Source organism: Chiloscyllium punctatum, chromosome 44 (assembly GCF_047496795.1).
Source record: "Chiloscyllium punctatum isolate Juve2018m chromosome 44, sChiPun1.3, whole genome shotgun sequence".
In the NCBI taxonomy this organism is placed as follows: domain Eukaryota; kingdom Metazoa; phylum Chordata; class Chondrichthyes; order Orectolobiformes; family Hemiscylliidae; genus Chiloscyllium; species Chiloscyllium punctatum.
Genome location: NC_092782.1, coordinates 47793996 through 47810632, shown reverse-complemented (window position 1 = coordinate 47810632; position 16637 = coordinate 47793996). Strand labels below are relative to the sequence as shown.

The 16637-nt window shown below is 40.7% G+C and overlaps 1 protein-coding gene across 1 annotated transcript in view; it reads right to left on the bottom strand.

Moving 5' to 3' along the window:
• The window catches only part of ube2h (ubiquitin-conjugating enzyme E2H (UBC8 homolog, yeast)), a 111846-nt gene that overhangs the window by 36221 nt on the left and 58988 nt on the right, over window positions 1–16637 (bottom strand). The window contains exon 3 of the mRNA XM_072562868.1: window positions 9752–9826. Within this exon, the coding sequence (XP_072418969.1) occupies window positions 9752–9826 (75 nt within the window). The remainder of the gene's footprint in view (window positions 1–9751; window positions 9827–16637) is intronic.

Here is a 16637-nt window from a genome sequence, read left to right as displayed (position 1 = left end):
CACTGCCATTGAGCAGGTGGTGCTGGACCTGTATTTTACAGTCAAGGAACTCTCTCAGAGCTGAAGGCTATTCCAGCATTTTAATCCAGTGACAAAGAAGAAACAGAGCTGAAAATGTGTTGCTGGAAAAGCGCAGCAGGTCAGGCAGCATCCAAGGAGCAGGAGAATCGACGTTTCGGGCATGAGCATTCCTGAAGAAGGGCTCATGCCTGAAATGTTGATTCTCCTGCTCCTTGGATGCTGCCTGACCTGCTGTGCTTTTCCAGCAACACATTTTCAGCTCTGATCTCCAGCATGTGCAGTCCTCCCTTTCTCCACAAAGAAGAAACAGCAATGAATGCCATATGCCTCTCCTTTGATAGTGCTATTCAACTCACCCCACTTCCTTTCTCTTTCTTCAGAGTCCTGCACATCGCTCATTTCTAAGAGTGCTTCAAATATCCTTGTAACAGGTACATTCAAATTTGCTTCTACAAATCAAGTGCATTTCAGCAATTTTTTGTCATTGTTAACTAAATTCATCGTTAATTAACTTGTACTGTCATGCGTGACACCAAGTACAATTGCTCTCAGAAATATCTAGACCTGTTGTGCAAATTAACAGATTCCACAGAAAACATATGGCACAGAAACAGGCTGTTCATCCCAAATGATGTTCATGCTCCACTTGAACCTCCTCCTATCTTGCCTCATCTAAATCCACCATTATAATCATCTATTCCCTTCATCCTCAAATGTTCACCTAGCTTCCCCTGCAATTGGTCTATACATTTTGTTTCAAACACTCCAGCTTAGAGACAGTCAGTGTTCACGGGCGGTGTTATGCACAAAAGACAGATACAGGCCATTTCATAGGATCATAGCCAAGTTGTTTCTTACTCTAAATTTCAGCAGATGCAAGCCAACCTTTGCTCTTAAAGCAACCATCCATTCCAGGTACTTGCTTGGTAAAGTTGCTCTAAATTGCTTTCAATGCATTTACATCCTTCCTTAAATAAAAGGCAACCAGTACAGTGCACAATATTCCAGATGTAGTCTCACCAATTCCCAGTTGAAATGGAGCATAAATCTCTACTTTTATATTACATCCCCCTTGCAATGGTAATATAGAATCACAGAATCCCTACAGTGCAGATCGTGTCTACTTGGCCATCAGGTCTGCACCAATCTGCTAAAAAGCGCCCACATTCTATCCCTGTAAGCCCACATTTACGATGGTTAATCAGTCTAGCCTGCGCATTCTTGGACTGTGCTATTATTCTGTGCTGTCAATACTAATAATTATAATTCATTGGGTTAATATTCTATTAGCATTGTAATTAATTGCTGAAACTGTACGCTAATTCATTCAAATACGAAGGCCCCTCTAAGTCTCAGCTCTGCAATCTATTTAGCTAATTTAAAAAAAAGCTTTCTGCCAAAATGAACAATTTCACATGATCCCATACGGTACTTGATTGGCCAGATCTTTGCCCACTCACTAAACCTATATGTATCCCATGTAGTATCCTCATGTCCTCTCAAGGTATTTTCCTACCTACCCTTCATCCACAAATGGAATGAACAAATGAAACTCTAGCATTGATCCCTGACACACCATTTATTACATCTTGCTAACCAAAGACCCATTTACATCTGGTCTGTTTTCTGTTAGCTGGCCCATCTGCTTTCCACAGCAATAAGCTAATCCTACACCATGAGCTTCTATTTTTGACAATTACTTTGTCTCCTTTTAAATTTGATTTTATGACTAACCATCGTGCTGGACCTATCCCTTGGAATTTTTCTTGTTCATTGGAATGGGCATTATGAAAGATTTCCATAAAAGGCCATCCACTATCTTTATTGCTCCATTATTTCACCCCAATTTGCAAACTTTGCTTTTACTCTGCTTTCATGCCCTCATTGTTCCCAATTCACGTTTTGAAAAATAGTCCCAGGCCCATTCTTCTCTCCCTCAAACTGAATATGAACTTCAGTCTTATTAAGGTTCCTGCTTATCAGTAATATCTTCACTTGGAGATGATAACTAACCCAAACTTACCAGTTAATACAAGGTCTCTAAAAGCCTGCTTGCTGGCTGCCTCCCAAAATTATGTCATAATTGATAATGTATATTTTGAAGGGAAACCAACAACAAACATGAATAATTTCAAAATGCAATTAATGCCAATCCCTTCATTAAGAACACTGAAGATTTTCTAACTAGATGATTGATAAGAAGATAGTTCTCACCTTAAAGATGTGCCCCCTAATTTGGGATTCCTCCATCATATGGAAAAGACCTTTGCTATTTAACTTATCAATCCTGCTCATATTATGAACTTCTTTAAGTTCATCTCTCAATCTTCCACAGTCCGGTGGAAAGAAGTCCCAGCCTATCCACCCTATTTTTATAGCTAATATCCTCCATTCCCATCAACATCCTGGTAATTATTTTGAATCCTCTAGTTAATATCCTTCCTCCACCAAGGAAGCCAGAACCGGACACAGTACTCCAGAAGCTTCACAAGCATCCTCCACAATCTCAACATGACATCCCAACTCCTATACTCGAAAGGACTTAGACATGAAGGCAAATATGCAAAACATCTTGAGCATCATGTCTACCCGTGATCTAAATTTCAAACCATTATCTACCTCAACTCCTAGATGTCTCAGTTCCACAACAATACCAAGGGCCCTACTATAAATTGCATCAGTCCTGTCCTTGCTTGTTTTACCCAAGTGCAATACCACGCATTTATGCAAATTAAGCTCAGTCTACCACTCTTCAGCCTATTGACCCAACCAACCAAGATCTCTTTGTAATCTTTGATTACCTTCTTCATTATCCCATGTACCACCAATTTTGGTGTTACACTTACTAACCAGATCTCCTATATTCTCAGAGGAGAAAGAGAGGCCTGCAGATGCTAGGGATCAGAGCTGAAAATGTGTTGCTGGAAAAGTGCAGCAGGTCAGGCAGCATCCAAGGAACAGGAGAATCGACGTTTCCTGAAGAAGGGCTGATGCCTGAAATGTCGATTCTCCTGTTCCTTGGATGCTGCCTGACCTGCTGCGCTTTTCCAGCAACACATTTTCAGCTCTGATATTCTCATCCAAGTCATTTAAATAGAAAACAAAAAATGGACCCAGTACGGATCCTCGCAGAACACTACTGGTCACAGGCTTCTGACCCAAAAAACAACCCTCCACCACCATCCTCCAAGCCAATGCTGCATCCAACTGGCAAGCTTACTCTGAATCTCATGTCATCTATTTTACTAAACTGGTCTATCATGCAGAACCTTATCAAGGCAGCACCAGCTCAGTGGTTAGCACTGCAGCTTCACAGCACCAGGGTCCCAGGTTCGATTCCAGCCTCTGGTAACTGTGTGGAGTTTGCATGTTCTCTCAGTGTCTGCGTGGGTTTCCTCCAGGTGCTCCGGTTTCCTCCCACAATCCAATGATGTGCAAGTTAGGTGAATTGGCCCACAGTGTTAGGTGCATTAGTCAGAGGGGAAATGGGTCTGGGTGGGTTACTCTTCGGAGGACTGGTTGGGCCAAAGGGGCTGTTTCCACACTGTAGAGAATCTAATCTAAAGACTAAGTAAATAACACTGAGCACTCTGCCCTCAATCCTTTTGGTTACTTCCTCAAAAAAGAACTGAAGTTTGAGACACACTATTTCCCTTGTACAAAACCATGAAGACTAGCCCAAATCATTCCTTGCCTCTCCAAAAGTATCTAAATCTTAACTTTCAGAATCATCTCCAACATCTTATCCACCATTGATGTCAGACTCTCAAGTCTATAGTTCCCAGGCTTCTCTTTACAGCCTTTCTTAAAGAAAGTCACAACATTAGCCACCTTCCAGTCTTCTGGCACCTCAACCGTGGTTATAGATGATACAAATATTTCTGCTGGGGCCATGCAATTTCCTAACTTCGCACAACGTCCTGTTCTAAGAGACATGATTTGGAGATGCTGGTGTTGGACTAAGGTGCACCAAATTAAAAATCCCACAACACCAGGTTTATTTGGAAGCACTAATTTGGATGCACCTTCATCAGCGCTCCGAAAGCTAGTGCTTCCTAATAAACCTGTTGGACTACAACCTGGTGTTGTGGGATTTTTAAATCTGTTATCATAGAGTCATAGAGACATATAGTGCAGAAACAGACCCTTTGGTCCAACCCGACCAGATATCCTAACCCTATCTCCAGTACCCGGCCCATATCCCTCCAAACCCTTCCTATTCATATACCCATCCAAATGCCTCTTAAATGTTGCAATTGTACCAGCCTCCACCACTTCCTCTGGCAGCATATATATGGAATGAGCTGAAAATGTGTTGCTGGAAAAGCGCAGCAGGTCAGGCAGCATCCAAGGAGCAGGAGAATCGACATTTCAGGCATGAGCCCTTCTTCAGGAATGCTCATGCCCGAAACGTCGATTCTCCTGTTCCTTGGATGCTGCCTGACCTGCTGCGCTTTTCCAGCAACACATTTTCAGCTCTGATCTCCAGCATCTGCAGTCCTCACTTTCCCCCCCATTCCATACACGTAGCACACTGTGAAAAAGTTGCCCCTTGCGTCTCTTTTATATCTTTCCCCTCTCACGCTAAACCTATGTCCTCTAGTTCTGGACTCCCTGACCCCAGGGAAAAGACTTTGTCTATTTATCCAATCCATGCTTCTCAATTTTGTAAACAACTATAAGGTCACCCCTCAGCCTCATTCCAAAAAGGTTATACGAACTCTGCATCAAGGCTACCTTTGCCCATCAGGCTTTTCCAGTCTATATGCAGATTAAAATCTCCCATTATTGCAGGCATTTCTAACAAGCTCCATTATCACATCTTCTGTGCTGCACATACATCTGTGGAGAATGTTAAGGGACCTTCATTTCTCATCTCAACTTAAAACATTTGCATACCTTGGTTTCCGGAATGTAAACCTTCCCTTTGTATTAAGTAACACAGCTAGCCTTTCAACTTTTTCTAGTTTTCTGGCATACACTGATGACCGATACTATTCAATATTCAGGTATTAATCCATGCCATTTTGCTGCCACGTCCTTTTAATAACCACCAGATCGTTTGCATTTATTTTTGTTTGTACTGTTTGCTTTATTTCAGGTGCTTTTGGAATTAAGACAAAGTTTACTTTTATCTTTTTGTAACCTCTTGCTTAATCTGCACATTTATTAATTTACACTGTGCCCTGTCACAGTATCATTTTCCATAATTTTCCTCATTATTATATTTTCCCAAATTTGAGAGCTTGCCCTCACTACTTAGTTTAAAATCCTCTATTTCCCAGTTATGCAGCTCATAACTCTGATGCTCACAGTACAATTGGAGGTCATCCAAAAGGTTACAGATTCCATTTACCACTGTACTAATGCCAGTGACTTAACAGTTTCAACCTACATCAGTTTGAACTGCTCATCTGATTTGTCCAATGACAATTTGTACATGGGTCAGGTAATATTCCAGTGATTATAAGCTTTGAGATTCTGTTTCTTCATTTAGCCAGCTCCTCATCTGGACTAAGCGTCCTTCTTTTCCCTGCCTATTTTGGTAGTATCTACAAGGACCATAGTGGCTCACCCTCTCATTTCAAGTTCCTCTCCAGATGGCCTGAACCCTGGCATAGACAGGGGACACAGCTGCCTGAAGTTGTGCTCTTTGCTGCATAGAGCAGTGTCAATCTCAATGACTACACAGTTCTCCACTAATATGGCTTCTTACACCACAGTGCCATGGTCAGTTATCTCATCTACCTTGCAATCCCTATTCTCATTCCAACAAATCAAAAAACCTCAGATCTGTGTGCATCATAGGTTGAGGCTCTTGCACTCTGGGTACCCTTACACACCTCATTCGCATTCATGCGCCTATCCCTGAACAATGACCAAATATATAAACTGAACTATAAATACCTCTAAATTATAAAATAAACGGAGTAAAAAGGGAAACTTACAAGTTGGTCAGTATGGGAAAGATATCCAGTCACTGGGATTCTGGAAATTTCTCTTGTAATAAAGAGTTGCTTGAAAGCAAATGTACAAGATCTTATACAGAGTTTGTGGAAAATTGCTAGTGACAATTGCTAGTGGCTCTCTCCACTAGATAAAGGAACTGCAGCATATAGTATTACATGAAAAGGATATTGGTTAGCATCCACAAGTTATTCTTGGTTGATCAAGGAATGTGTCGATATAAAGCTTGGGGTCAGTGAGGAATTGATTAGACAATCAGAGCAAGAGACCATCTAGAGATAAACAAGACACAAGAATGAGACAGAGCGAAATGATGAGGGACACTCTCAAAGCTAGGACAGAAATCATTGAGCACTCTGCTTTCCAGATTTTGGAATATATTCTATGTTAAACTGCAACTGATAGCCTAGACATACAAACATGGTTTCTGAGAACTGAATAAATTAATCCCATTCTTGATTCAATGCAATCTAGAAGACTTGACCTCATGAAGCAGCAGCACTCAAAGCTTTTGATTTGAAACAAACCTGTTGGACTATAACCTGTTGTAATGTGACTTCTGACCTGGTCGACCCCAGTCCAACACTGGCATCTCTACATTATATTCAAAACAAAACTGCCGCGTTTGTTCTAGCCTTAAAGATGCAAGACTTTAAAATCTGATATACATACATCCACAGTGATGTGAAGGAAATTCACATTGTAAATCTAGTAACAGTGAAAAATGATGTTAGGGATCAGACTTGGCCCCCTCAAAACATGAAGAAAGTTGCCCAGACCCTAACCTTGTTGTTTTCGGCACATTTAAGGTGGATATCCCAGGAGTGATGCAGTTGGTCAAACCACCTGGCTTCATGTAAAACAATTTATTTACACACCACCACATGAAACAAACAAAAGAGAACAATTTAGAAGAACTATATGAAAACCTGAGCGACAATCTTACGAAGAGCAGTTCTGATTTCCTGCGACATCCGATTAACACAGCCCTTAGCAAAAAGATAAATTCAAATACAGATTCTTACAGGAGAGAAATTAGAGAGAGGAAGATCAGCCAGGATCATTTGATGAAACAGGGAACCTTTCTCCCCCAACAGCTTTCTTTGACCAGCAGCGTTGAACAGACTGCCTATTAAAGCCAAACTAGAAATAAAACCTGAGCTGGGAGAACTGGCCACTCCTCTTTGATTGTACGAATTCTTTTTTAAAAAAAAACCCTAAAAACCTCAAAAAAAACAACCAAGGACAAAATCACCTTGTTAAAGAGGCAGCATAATCACAATGGCAACATAGCTCTAAGACTGGATTGTGTGCAGCTTGCAGGTTAGTGGCATTGCCAGATTTTTCTCTTGCTTAAAATGGTTACTGAGTCACAATTATCAGTCTGAGCTTGAATCTATTTGGGTCTTGCTGCACATGAACACAAACTGTTTCTGGTCTTCAAATATCTCCATGATTGGCCTCTCTCTGCACCCTCGCCATCCTTAGAAGCTTTTGGACGTTTCTGCATTCCTCTAAAGCTGGGTTTTTCTGTAAATTTACTTTCATGCAATCATACACTCCTTACTAAAAGGTCATCACCCTGCTTTGTGCCTTCCACAGTCAAATGCAATTCTCTAAGTTGCTCCTGTGAAGCACCTCAGGATATCACACTCAGTTAAATGCAAGTTATTATTCTCCTAACCCTCAAGCAAACTGTTTCACCCTACACTCTGCTGTAATGGAAATCAAGACTGGTACTGTTCCCTACTTTAGTGTTTCTAAGAATCTCACTGTAGATCCCTAAATGCCCTTTGTTTGCTCTTCCCATGGTCCGTGTCAACCAGCTACTGTTTTATATTGACCTCTTTTTTTCAGCAAGATGGTGGGTCACTGATCAACATTATCAATGTTAGAAGAAAACTGCATAATATGTCGAACAATTCCCAACATGAATAGGAATTATGGGATCATAAAAGTACCAGCGTGCAGAGGTGAATAAAGTGGCAGTCAAGCCAAACAGATGTGAAAACGAACTGGTAGACAAGTTCATCCCCATAATTTGAGAAGAGTTAATACAATTTTTTTTTATAATACGTACATTTATACGAGGTGTCTATACAATAGTTTACTGTTAACTTGTAAGTTATTCTGTCTGCGAGAATTGGCACATTAAAACCCAACATATATAAGAGCCAACATTGTCAAATTACTCAATCTTCAAAAGTAGAAAAAAATGAAGTCAATTTTTTGAAGTACAAGAATTTCTTATTCGGCATTTTGATTACTTTCTCCCAAGTAATTCTCAACAGCTGTAAGCTATCACCACCAAAAATGTGGAATGGTTTAATTGGCAAGTAGTGAAAATCTAAATTTTGCTGAACTAAACCCAATTATTATTTGGTGAACCAGCTTCTTTCATCCTAGAGATCGACACAAAACATAATTAATCTCAATTCAGCACAGAAGGGAACATAAATGGTCTCTGGAGACCCTCACCAAGATACTCAATACAATTACATACCTAACGCATGCTAAGAGGAGTGCTTTTACAATTGCTTTGTATTTGGCAGACATGTGCCAAGCCTCTGTGTAGCTCTCATTATTTGGCTATACACCTTTGTGTTGCAGGTGCAGTTGAGGTACAGCATAGCACAACCTTACTTAAATAGTAGCACAGAGCTCGAATAAAACCACTGAGCCAGTCCAGGACATAGTATACAATGGTGCAAAACAACTATGGGCTGCATTAAGGCACATGTGCACTAACAATAGCTGGCAAAGAAACCCAGGAAAAAAAAAACATTTATTGTAATTTCAAAACATTAAGGATTTCACTGAAGAGTTGACCTTAAGATGCATGGCTGCCTTATCGTTGGCAAGATGGAGAAATGAAAAAAAAAAGGGAGAAAACCACAAGGGGCAAAAAACAGATGCCTGCCTGGCGACAGCGAGAGCTTAGCCACTTGCATTTACCCCAACCCCAAAACTGCATAAAATTCACAATTCAATTCAAAACAAAAAGCCATAGCTTAATTTCACCAAGCCAAAGTCTTAACACTTTTGATTCCAGATACATTTAGATAAGTTTGGCTCTTGTTTTGCTAACAGAGAAAGTCCTGTGACAGAGCAGGAGCAACTTAGGACATTTTTGATGACAACCATGTATTACTGCTACCTCTAATAAGTATCGTAACCAGAAGAAACATCAAGCAGACCCAAAGCAAAACAATTCCAGAAAAAGGCAAAAGCATCTAAGAGGAGCAAAGTATAATTAACTTTACTACTGGCTCCACAAGTTGTCTTTTCCTTTCCCCCCCAATTACCTATTTTGAGCTTCCAGTATTTACATTTTACCTTGGATAGAGCTCTTTGCACAATATCGAGCCACCTTACACATCCTTCTCTTCTCCAGATACCTTGCTATAGATGGTCTAGAGACTCCGTCACACTCTACTACATTGCCTCGGTGGCTATTGCCTGTGGATGCTCGTTCACAGCAGGGCATCGAGGCCAATTCTATTCTCAACTAGTGCATAGCTTGAGTCATCAGGAACAGGATCTTTAGTCAACATTGACCATGCCATCCCAAGGCACAATTCCAAGAGAAGAATCTTTTATCACCCGGCTGCAAGGGTGTTTCCTAGTCTGCATGCTTTAGGTACTTGCTGTACAAACATCAAGTCATAATGGGGACCCTTCAAATCCTCAATGCCACTGCTCCACTGGATAAGATCAGTCATCTCAACATAAATACAAAACAAGTTGTTATGCAAGTACTTACCTATGGAAGGAGATTTGAATGGGTATTTGTCTGGTAGGTCCACTCTAACTTTCCATACACCACCTTCATAGGGAGCTAAACAATCAAGAAAACAAGCAATTCAGTGACAGACAAGAAAGGTGGTACAGCAAAGACTATAAAATGATACCTCAAAAATCCAGAATTAACAAGTGTAATAGTGGTACAACATGATATCCAGGGATGGTGACTCAGTGGTAATGTTACTGGTCTAGTACCTCTGTCAGACTGGTACTGCAGCAGATAAAAGAGTAAAGAGGAGGGAAAAATTTTACTTCGCTTCATACTCACCAATCTGCCCACAGCAATAGGAGGGACCATGTAGAATTCAAATTGCATGCTCTTACATTCACAATAAATGTGATAGACTAAGAACACATCTACCAGCTCAGAAGTGGACACACCATACATAGAGCGCTATCACCATCAGCTGAAGAACTTTCAACTGTCATCTTAATTTATGGGCCAGCATATGCTTCACGATACTAAACTAAATCATCCCTGCTGCAAAGAATTCAAGAAAGCAGACCAACAGGAACACCTGAATGAGTTTCCAATCTTGTGAACCTCCAGCAGGATTACATGCATGCTAAGCAGCAGAACATGATAAACTGCATGTACAGTTAAGCAATTCCATAACCTATAATCCTGCTACAACCAGTCATGAATAGGAGGGGACAATTAAACAACAGGAAGAGAAGACTCCACAAATATCCCCAAAAATCAATGAGAAGCTAATCACATCACTGCAAAGGCAAGACTGAAGCATTTCCAATCATCCTCAGGCAAAGCCACTAAGTAGGTGACCCACCTCAACCTTCTGGAGCCTCCAGCATAATAGATGCCAATCTGTTGCAATTCAATGACTCAATTCACTATGTGAAGTGGTGAAATGCCAGAGGGCACTAATTATAACAAAAGCCAAGTTCTGAAAACATCCTGGCCATAGTATCAAAGAGTGTTGCTCCAGATTTAGCCAAATCACAATCAGGCTGTTGCAGTACAGTTGCACCCACTTCATAATGAGGAAAATTGTCAAAGCATGTTCACAGAAGTCGATAAATCAAATTCTACTTGTTACCACCCAAACTACTCATTTATTGAGTCACAAAAGCACTGCAACAACCTGCTCACCTACAGTCATTGTGGGTTCCCCAACCAAGACCACTCGGCCCTTGGCTTCATTACAGCCATGATCCAAGTGGATCAAAGGGCTGAACTCGCAGCACCTTTGCCAAGTCCTATTCTGATTTTCTGAAGACAATGCTCACCACCAGTCCATTGTGTTCCAAAAACAGAAACATGCTTTAAAATTAAAAAGGAACTAATGCTTGATTTGCCTATTGACTCACCAAAGTGGATTCTCCACAGACAAGTAAATTAGATCCCAAACTGCAGAGCTCAATGCATATTCCCACTGGAAAACTGCTTTCTGAATTGCTATGCCCTTGACACATTTTTGACCTCTCCATTATCCTTACATGAAAAGGATGATTTCTGCAAGGAGACCAGAGCCAACTCTCAACAGTTGGCCAAACACTGGCTTGTTTTTTTTTCCCCCACAAAAAATGCTGTAAGTGGAAACTGCTATTTGGAAGTTTTGTTTTAAAACATTAAATAGTTAAACTCCACAGACATTTATAATCTTTGTTAAATTGAACAAGCTGAACAAAATTTGCAGTCTTGTCACAATCAAGTTATTGCTTTCCAATTGCAGCCACACAACATAGGAAAAGATTAGGGTAGCAGGTGTTATATTTTGGTAGTTCAAAGTTTTCACATCTTAAATTGGGCTAACCTCAAACTGCCAGATATCTATATAGGCAAGACAGAAAACTAAAACCATGAATCCACCAAGCCAATCTAAATCGACCAATTTGTTTTCACACTGATCTTCCTTCCTCCTTTTGGATAGTGTTTGTTCCTCAGATTTATGCAGCTACAGAAATCTTAAATTTTAGTATTGTTAACACATCGAAAGGAAACCATGTAGTCTGTGCTCTTGTTGACTCTCTGCAAGAACTCATACAGTCACACTACCAAGTATATACCCGCGCAATTTTATTATTAATTTTTTAATTATCCTACTCTCTCGGTGAATCTGCCTCAATCACTGTCAAACAACACATTCTAATTTCTACCTGCTTGGTATGTGAAAAAGTTATTAACTTTGCTTTGTTTCTTTTAACAATTGTCTTAAACCAGTGCCCTCTGATTTTAAATCCTTTCTTTCCCATAGGAAGAAGGATGCCCCTATTTAGTCTGTTCACATTCCTCATGGTTTTGAAGATTTATACTTATATAAATTGTGGATGCTTTGTCAAGCTGAATGGAAATGACCATTATTCAATTTATGATGATACTGACACATGATTTATATTTAGGGAGTGGAGGAGGAGAAACTAACTGCAGCCAGATCAATCTATCTTGTCCAAACGCATTCCCAGCATGGATCACTGGATAACAGCCCAGAGTCGTAATTTCAGAGTCTTTGTTCATAACCCCAGGCACAAAACACATGTGTGCTGAGTGTACAGTTCTGGCTAGGATCAGCAAACTCATCATGAACTGGTATTTTTCTAGGGCATGATTCATCACCTTACTGAGAGTCAGGAGCTTTCTCACTCAAAGGGAGCACCGAGAAACTGCCTACTTCAGTGAACTTTTGGACGAACAATTTTAATATTAGTTTCCTTGGCTCAAAATGCAATGTCATTATCATACCATACAGCACAAGAGTTGCAAGCAAATCCATCTGGTTTTATGCAGTCTTTTGTTATCCATGTCTAGATTGTACAAATAGTCAATGCTAGCAACCTACGTACTCTCCTCTGTTGTCATTCTTACAATTATTTAGATCAGATTCCTGAAGACTGACATCCATGAACTGGCTCTTTACATTTACGTGATTAAATGCAGCTCCTCTATTCCTGATCCACAAAAAAGGTCACTTCAATTCTATGCTCATTAAGGAAACATGAGCTGGGACAAATTCAAGGTTGGATCACTGACTCCTCTCATTCATATCCTTCTTTCTGGAGTTTCTAGGTCAAATTTCAGGGGACTGGAGAGAAGCAATGATCAGAATAACTACTTTTGGACAACTATGAATAAGTCTGGGAAGAATAGCCAATTGCTCCCCTCCTTTATCCCTTCCTTAATTCAAATTAAAATGAGAAATACGAACATAACACCTGTGCCAAATTCAGCCTGCAAAATAAAAAGAGAGAGTCAGATAAAGCAGTATCTGTACTGCATTTTATAATAACACCTTCTGTTGATCTTATGTGGACAGATTGAAGCTCAAAGACACTTGTGAATTTTCCAACAGCCAGAAAAAGGCCTATCAAAAAATGTCAGTCACCAGGATGAAAGTACATCAATACAACTTCATACCAAAGCCAAGCCCAAGTACATTAAAGTCTTAACTACTGAACTTGCAAAGTAAAGTCATCAGAAAAAAAATCAGAACAGGTTGTTCCCAAGTCCAGAACAGTAATTCTTTGTTCAAATGAGATCAAAGCTAATCAGAGACCCTTCAGCTCCTCAGTGTAATTAGCCACATTTGATACACGACTACACAATTATTTGGTTAGCTTCATTCATATGCAGGACAACTGAAAAGTGTTGTTTGCTGGAATGCTCAAAGTTAAATCTTCTGAAATGCATAATAATCAAACGAATTAGGTGCTGTAGTGGACAGTGAAAAAGAATACCTCAGTACTGGGCCTCTTGCTGAGATATTTGTATCATCAATAGTCACAGAGGAGGTGCCGCAAGATTGGAGGTTGGCTAACATTGTTTAAGAAGGGTGGTAAGGACAAGCCAGGGAATTATAGACCAGTGAAGCCTAATGTCGGTGGTGGGCAAGTTGTTGGAGGGAATCCTGAGGGTCAGGATGTAAATGTATTTGGAAAAAGCAAGGACTGATTAGGGATAGTCAACATGACAGTGGGAAATCATGTCTCACAAACTTGGTTGAGTTTTTTGAAGTAACAAAGAGGATTGATGAGGGCAGAGCAGTAGATGCAATCTATATGGACTTCAGTAAGGCATTCGACAAAGCTCCCCATGGGAGACTGGTTAGCAAGGTTAGATCTCACGGAATACAGGGAGAACTAGCCATTTGGATACAGAACTGGCTCAAAGGTAGAAGACAGAGGGTGGTGGTGGAGGGTTGTTTTTCAGACTGGAGGCCTGTGACCAGTGGAGTGCCACAAGGATCGGTACTCGGTCCACTACTTTTTGTCATTTACATAAATGATTTGGATGTGAGCATAAGAGGTGTAGTTAGTAAGTTTGCAGATGACAGCAAAATTGGCGGTGTAGTGGGCAGTGAAGAGGGTTACCTCAGATTACAACAGGATCTGGACCAGATGGGCCAATGGGCTGAGAAGTGGCAGATGGAGTCTAATTTAGATAAATGCTAGGTGCTGCATGTTGGGAAAGCAAATCTTAGCAGGACTGATCCACTTAATGATAAGGTCCTAGGGAGTACTGCTGAACAAAGAGACGTTGGACTGCAGGTTCATAACTCCTTGAAAGTAGAGTCAAAGGTAGATAGGATAGTGAAGATAGTGGTGTGCTTTCTTTTATCGGTCAAAGTATTGAGTACAGGAGTTGGGAGGTCATGTTGCAGCTGTACAGGACATCGGTTCGGCCACTGTTGGAATATTGTGTGCAACTCTGGTTTCCTTATCGGAAAGATGTTGTGAAACTTGAAAGGGTTCAGAAAAGATTTACAAGGATGTTGCCAGGGTTGGAGGATTTGAGCTATAGGGAGAGACTGAACAGGCTGGGGCTGTTGCCCCTGAAGCATCGGAGGTTGCGGGGTGACCTTATAGAGGTTTACGAAATCATGAGGGGCATGGATAGGATAAATAGGCAAAGTCTTTTCCCTGGGGTCTGGGAGTGCAGAATTGGAGGGCATAGGTTTAGGGTGAGAGGGGAAAGATATACAAGAGACCTAAGGGGGAACTTTTTCACACAGAGTATGGAATGAGCTGCCAGAGGATGTGGTGGAGGCTGATACAATTGCAACATTTTAAAAGGCATCTGGATGGGTATATGAATAGGAAGGGTTTGGAGGGATATGGGCCAGGTGCTGGCAGGTGGGACTAGATTGGGTTGGTATATCTGGTCGGCATAGACGGGTTTGACCAAAGGGTGTGTTTCCATGCTGTACATCTCTATGACTCTACAACAGGACTTTGATCAGACAGGATGGACGAAGAGTGGCAGATGGAATTTAATTTAGATAAATTTGAGGTGTTGCATTTTTGTAAGACAAATCAGGGCAGGACTTAAACACTTCATGGTAAGGTCATGGGGAGTATTGCCAATCAAGGAGACCTAGAGGTCCACAGTTTCTTTAAAGTGGAGTCACAGGTAGACAGGGTAGTGGAAAAAGTATTTGGTACGTTTGCCTTCATTGGTCAGTGAACTGAATCTAGGACTTAGGACATCATGTTGCAACTGTACAGGACATTGGTGAGGCTACTTTTAGAATACTTCACACAATTTTGGCCACCCTATCAGAAAGTTGTTGTTAAACTTGAGGGTACAGGAAAGATGTACAAGGATATTGCTGGGACTGGAGGGTTTGAGCTAATCGGTAGAGGCTGGATGGGCTGGGGCTATTGTCCCTGGAGCATCGGACGCTAACAAGTGACCTTAGAGACTTATAAAATCAAGAGGGGCATGGATAGGGTGAATAGCCTAGGATGGTGGAGTCCAAAACTATAGGGCATAGGTTTAAGGTGAGAGGGGAAAGATTTCGAAAGAACCTAAGGAGCAGCTTTTTCACACAGAGACTGGTGCAGGTATGGAACAAGCTGCCCGAGGAAGAGATAGAGCTGATACAACTACAATGATGTCAAGACACCAATGTTGCAAGAATTGTTTTATTCATTCATGGGATAAGAGCATTTTGGGCTCAGCTCATTCACAAATGCCTTAGTGATTCAAATGCAATTGCAGTCATATGTACTTATTTTATAGATTGTTAAAAATCTACATCGAAACAATTATTATGAAACTTATGAACCTCAAGAGCATTTCTCACTCCGTGTTACTTAAACAATAATTGTACATAACCCAGGGCAGACTTAGTCCAACATGAAGATGCGGTTTTGCAGTGAAGCATGGGAAGTGATGGGGTGCATTTGGAAGCTGGCTTAATACTGAAAACAATGATTGAAATCAAAAATTGCTGGATAAGCTCAGCAGAGGTTTGGGAGCACCTGTGGAGAGAAATCAGTCAACGTTTTGGGTTAAGTGGCCCCTTCTCAAAATTAACCCAAAACATTAACTGATTTCTCATTACGGATGGTGCCTGACCTGAGCTTTTCCAGCAATTTCTGTTTTTGTTTCCAATTTACAGCATCTGCAGCTCTTTCCATGTTTAACAAAGAAAGATTGAAAGATGTGCAGGTTAGGTGGACTGGCTATGCTAAATTGGCCATAGTGTTCAGGGATGCGTAGGCTAAGTACATTAGTTCTGGGAAATATAGAGTAATAGGGTAGGGGAATGGGTCTGGGTGGGATACTCTTTGGAGGGTTGGTGTGGATTTGGTCGGCTGAAGGGCCTGCTTCCACACTGTAGGGATGCTAATTCTAAAAACCTTTATGTGGCATGTACATCAAAATGAAAGTTTTTCAACCATCGCAGGGATAAAATAAATTTGTTCATATGAAGCAGTATTATTCTTCAGTCAATTAACAAGACTTGCAGATCCATTGACAGATTCAAACAAATCAAATTCATAAATTTCCTATTGCAGATTTCATTTAACCCAATGCATTAAAGAGTAATTACATAATATCTAAAGGCTAAATGAATGTTAAGTAGTTATGAATACTTGAAACT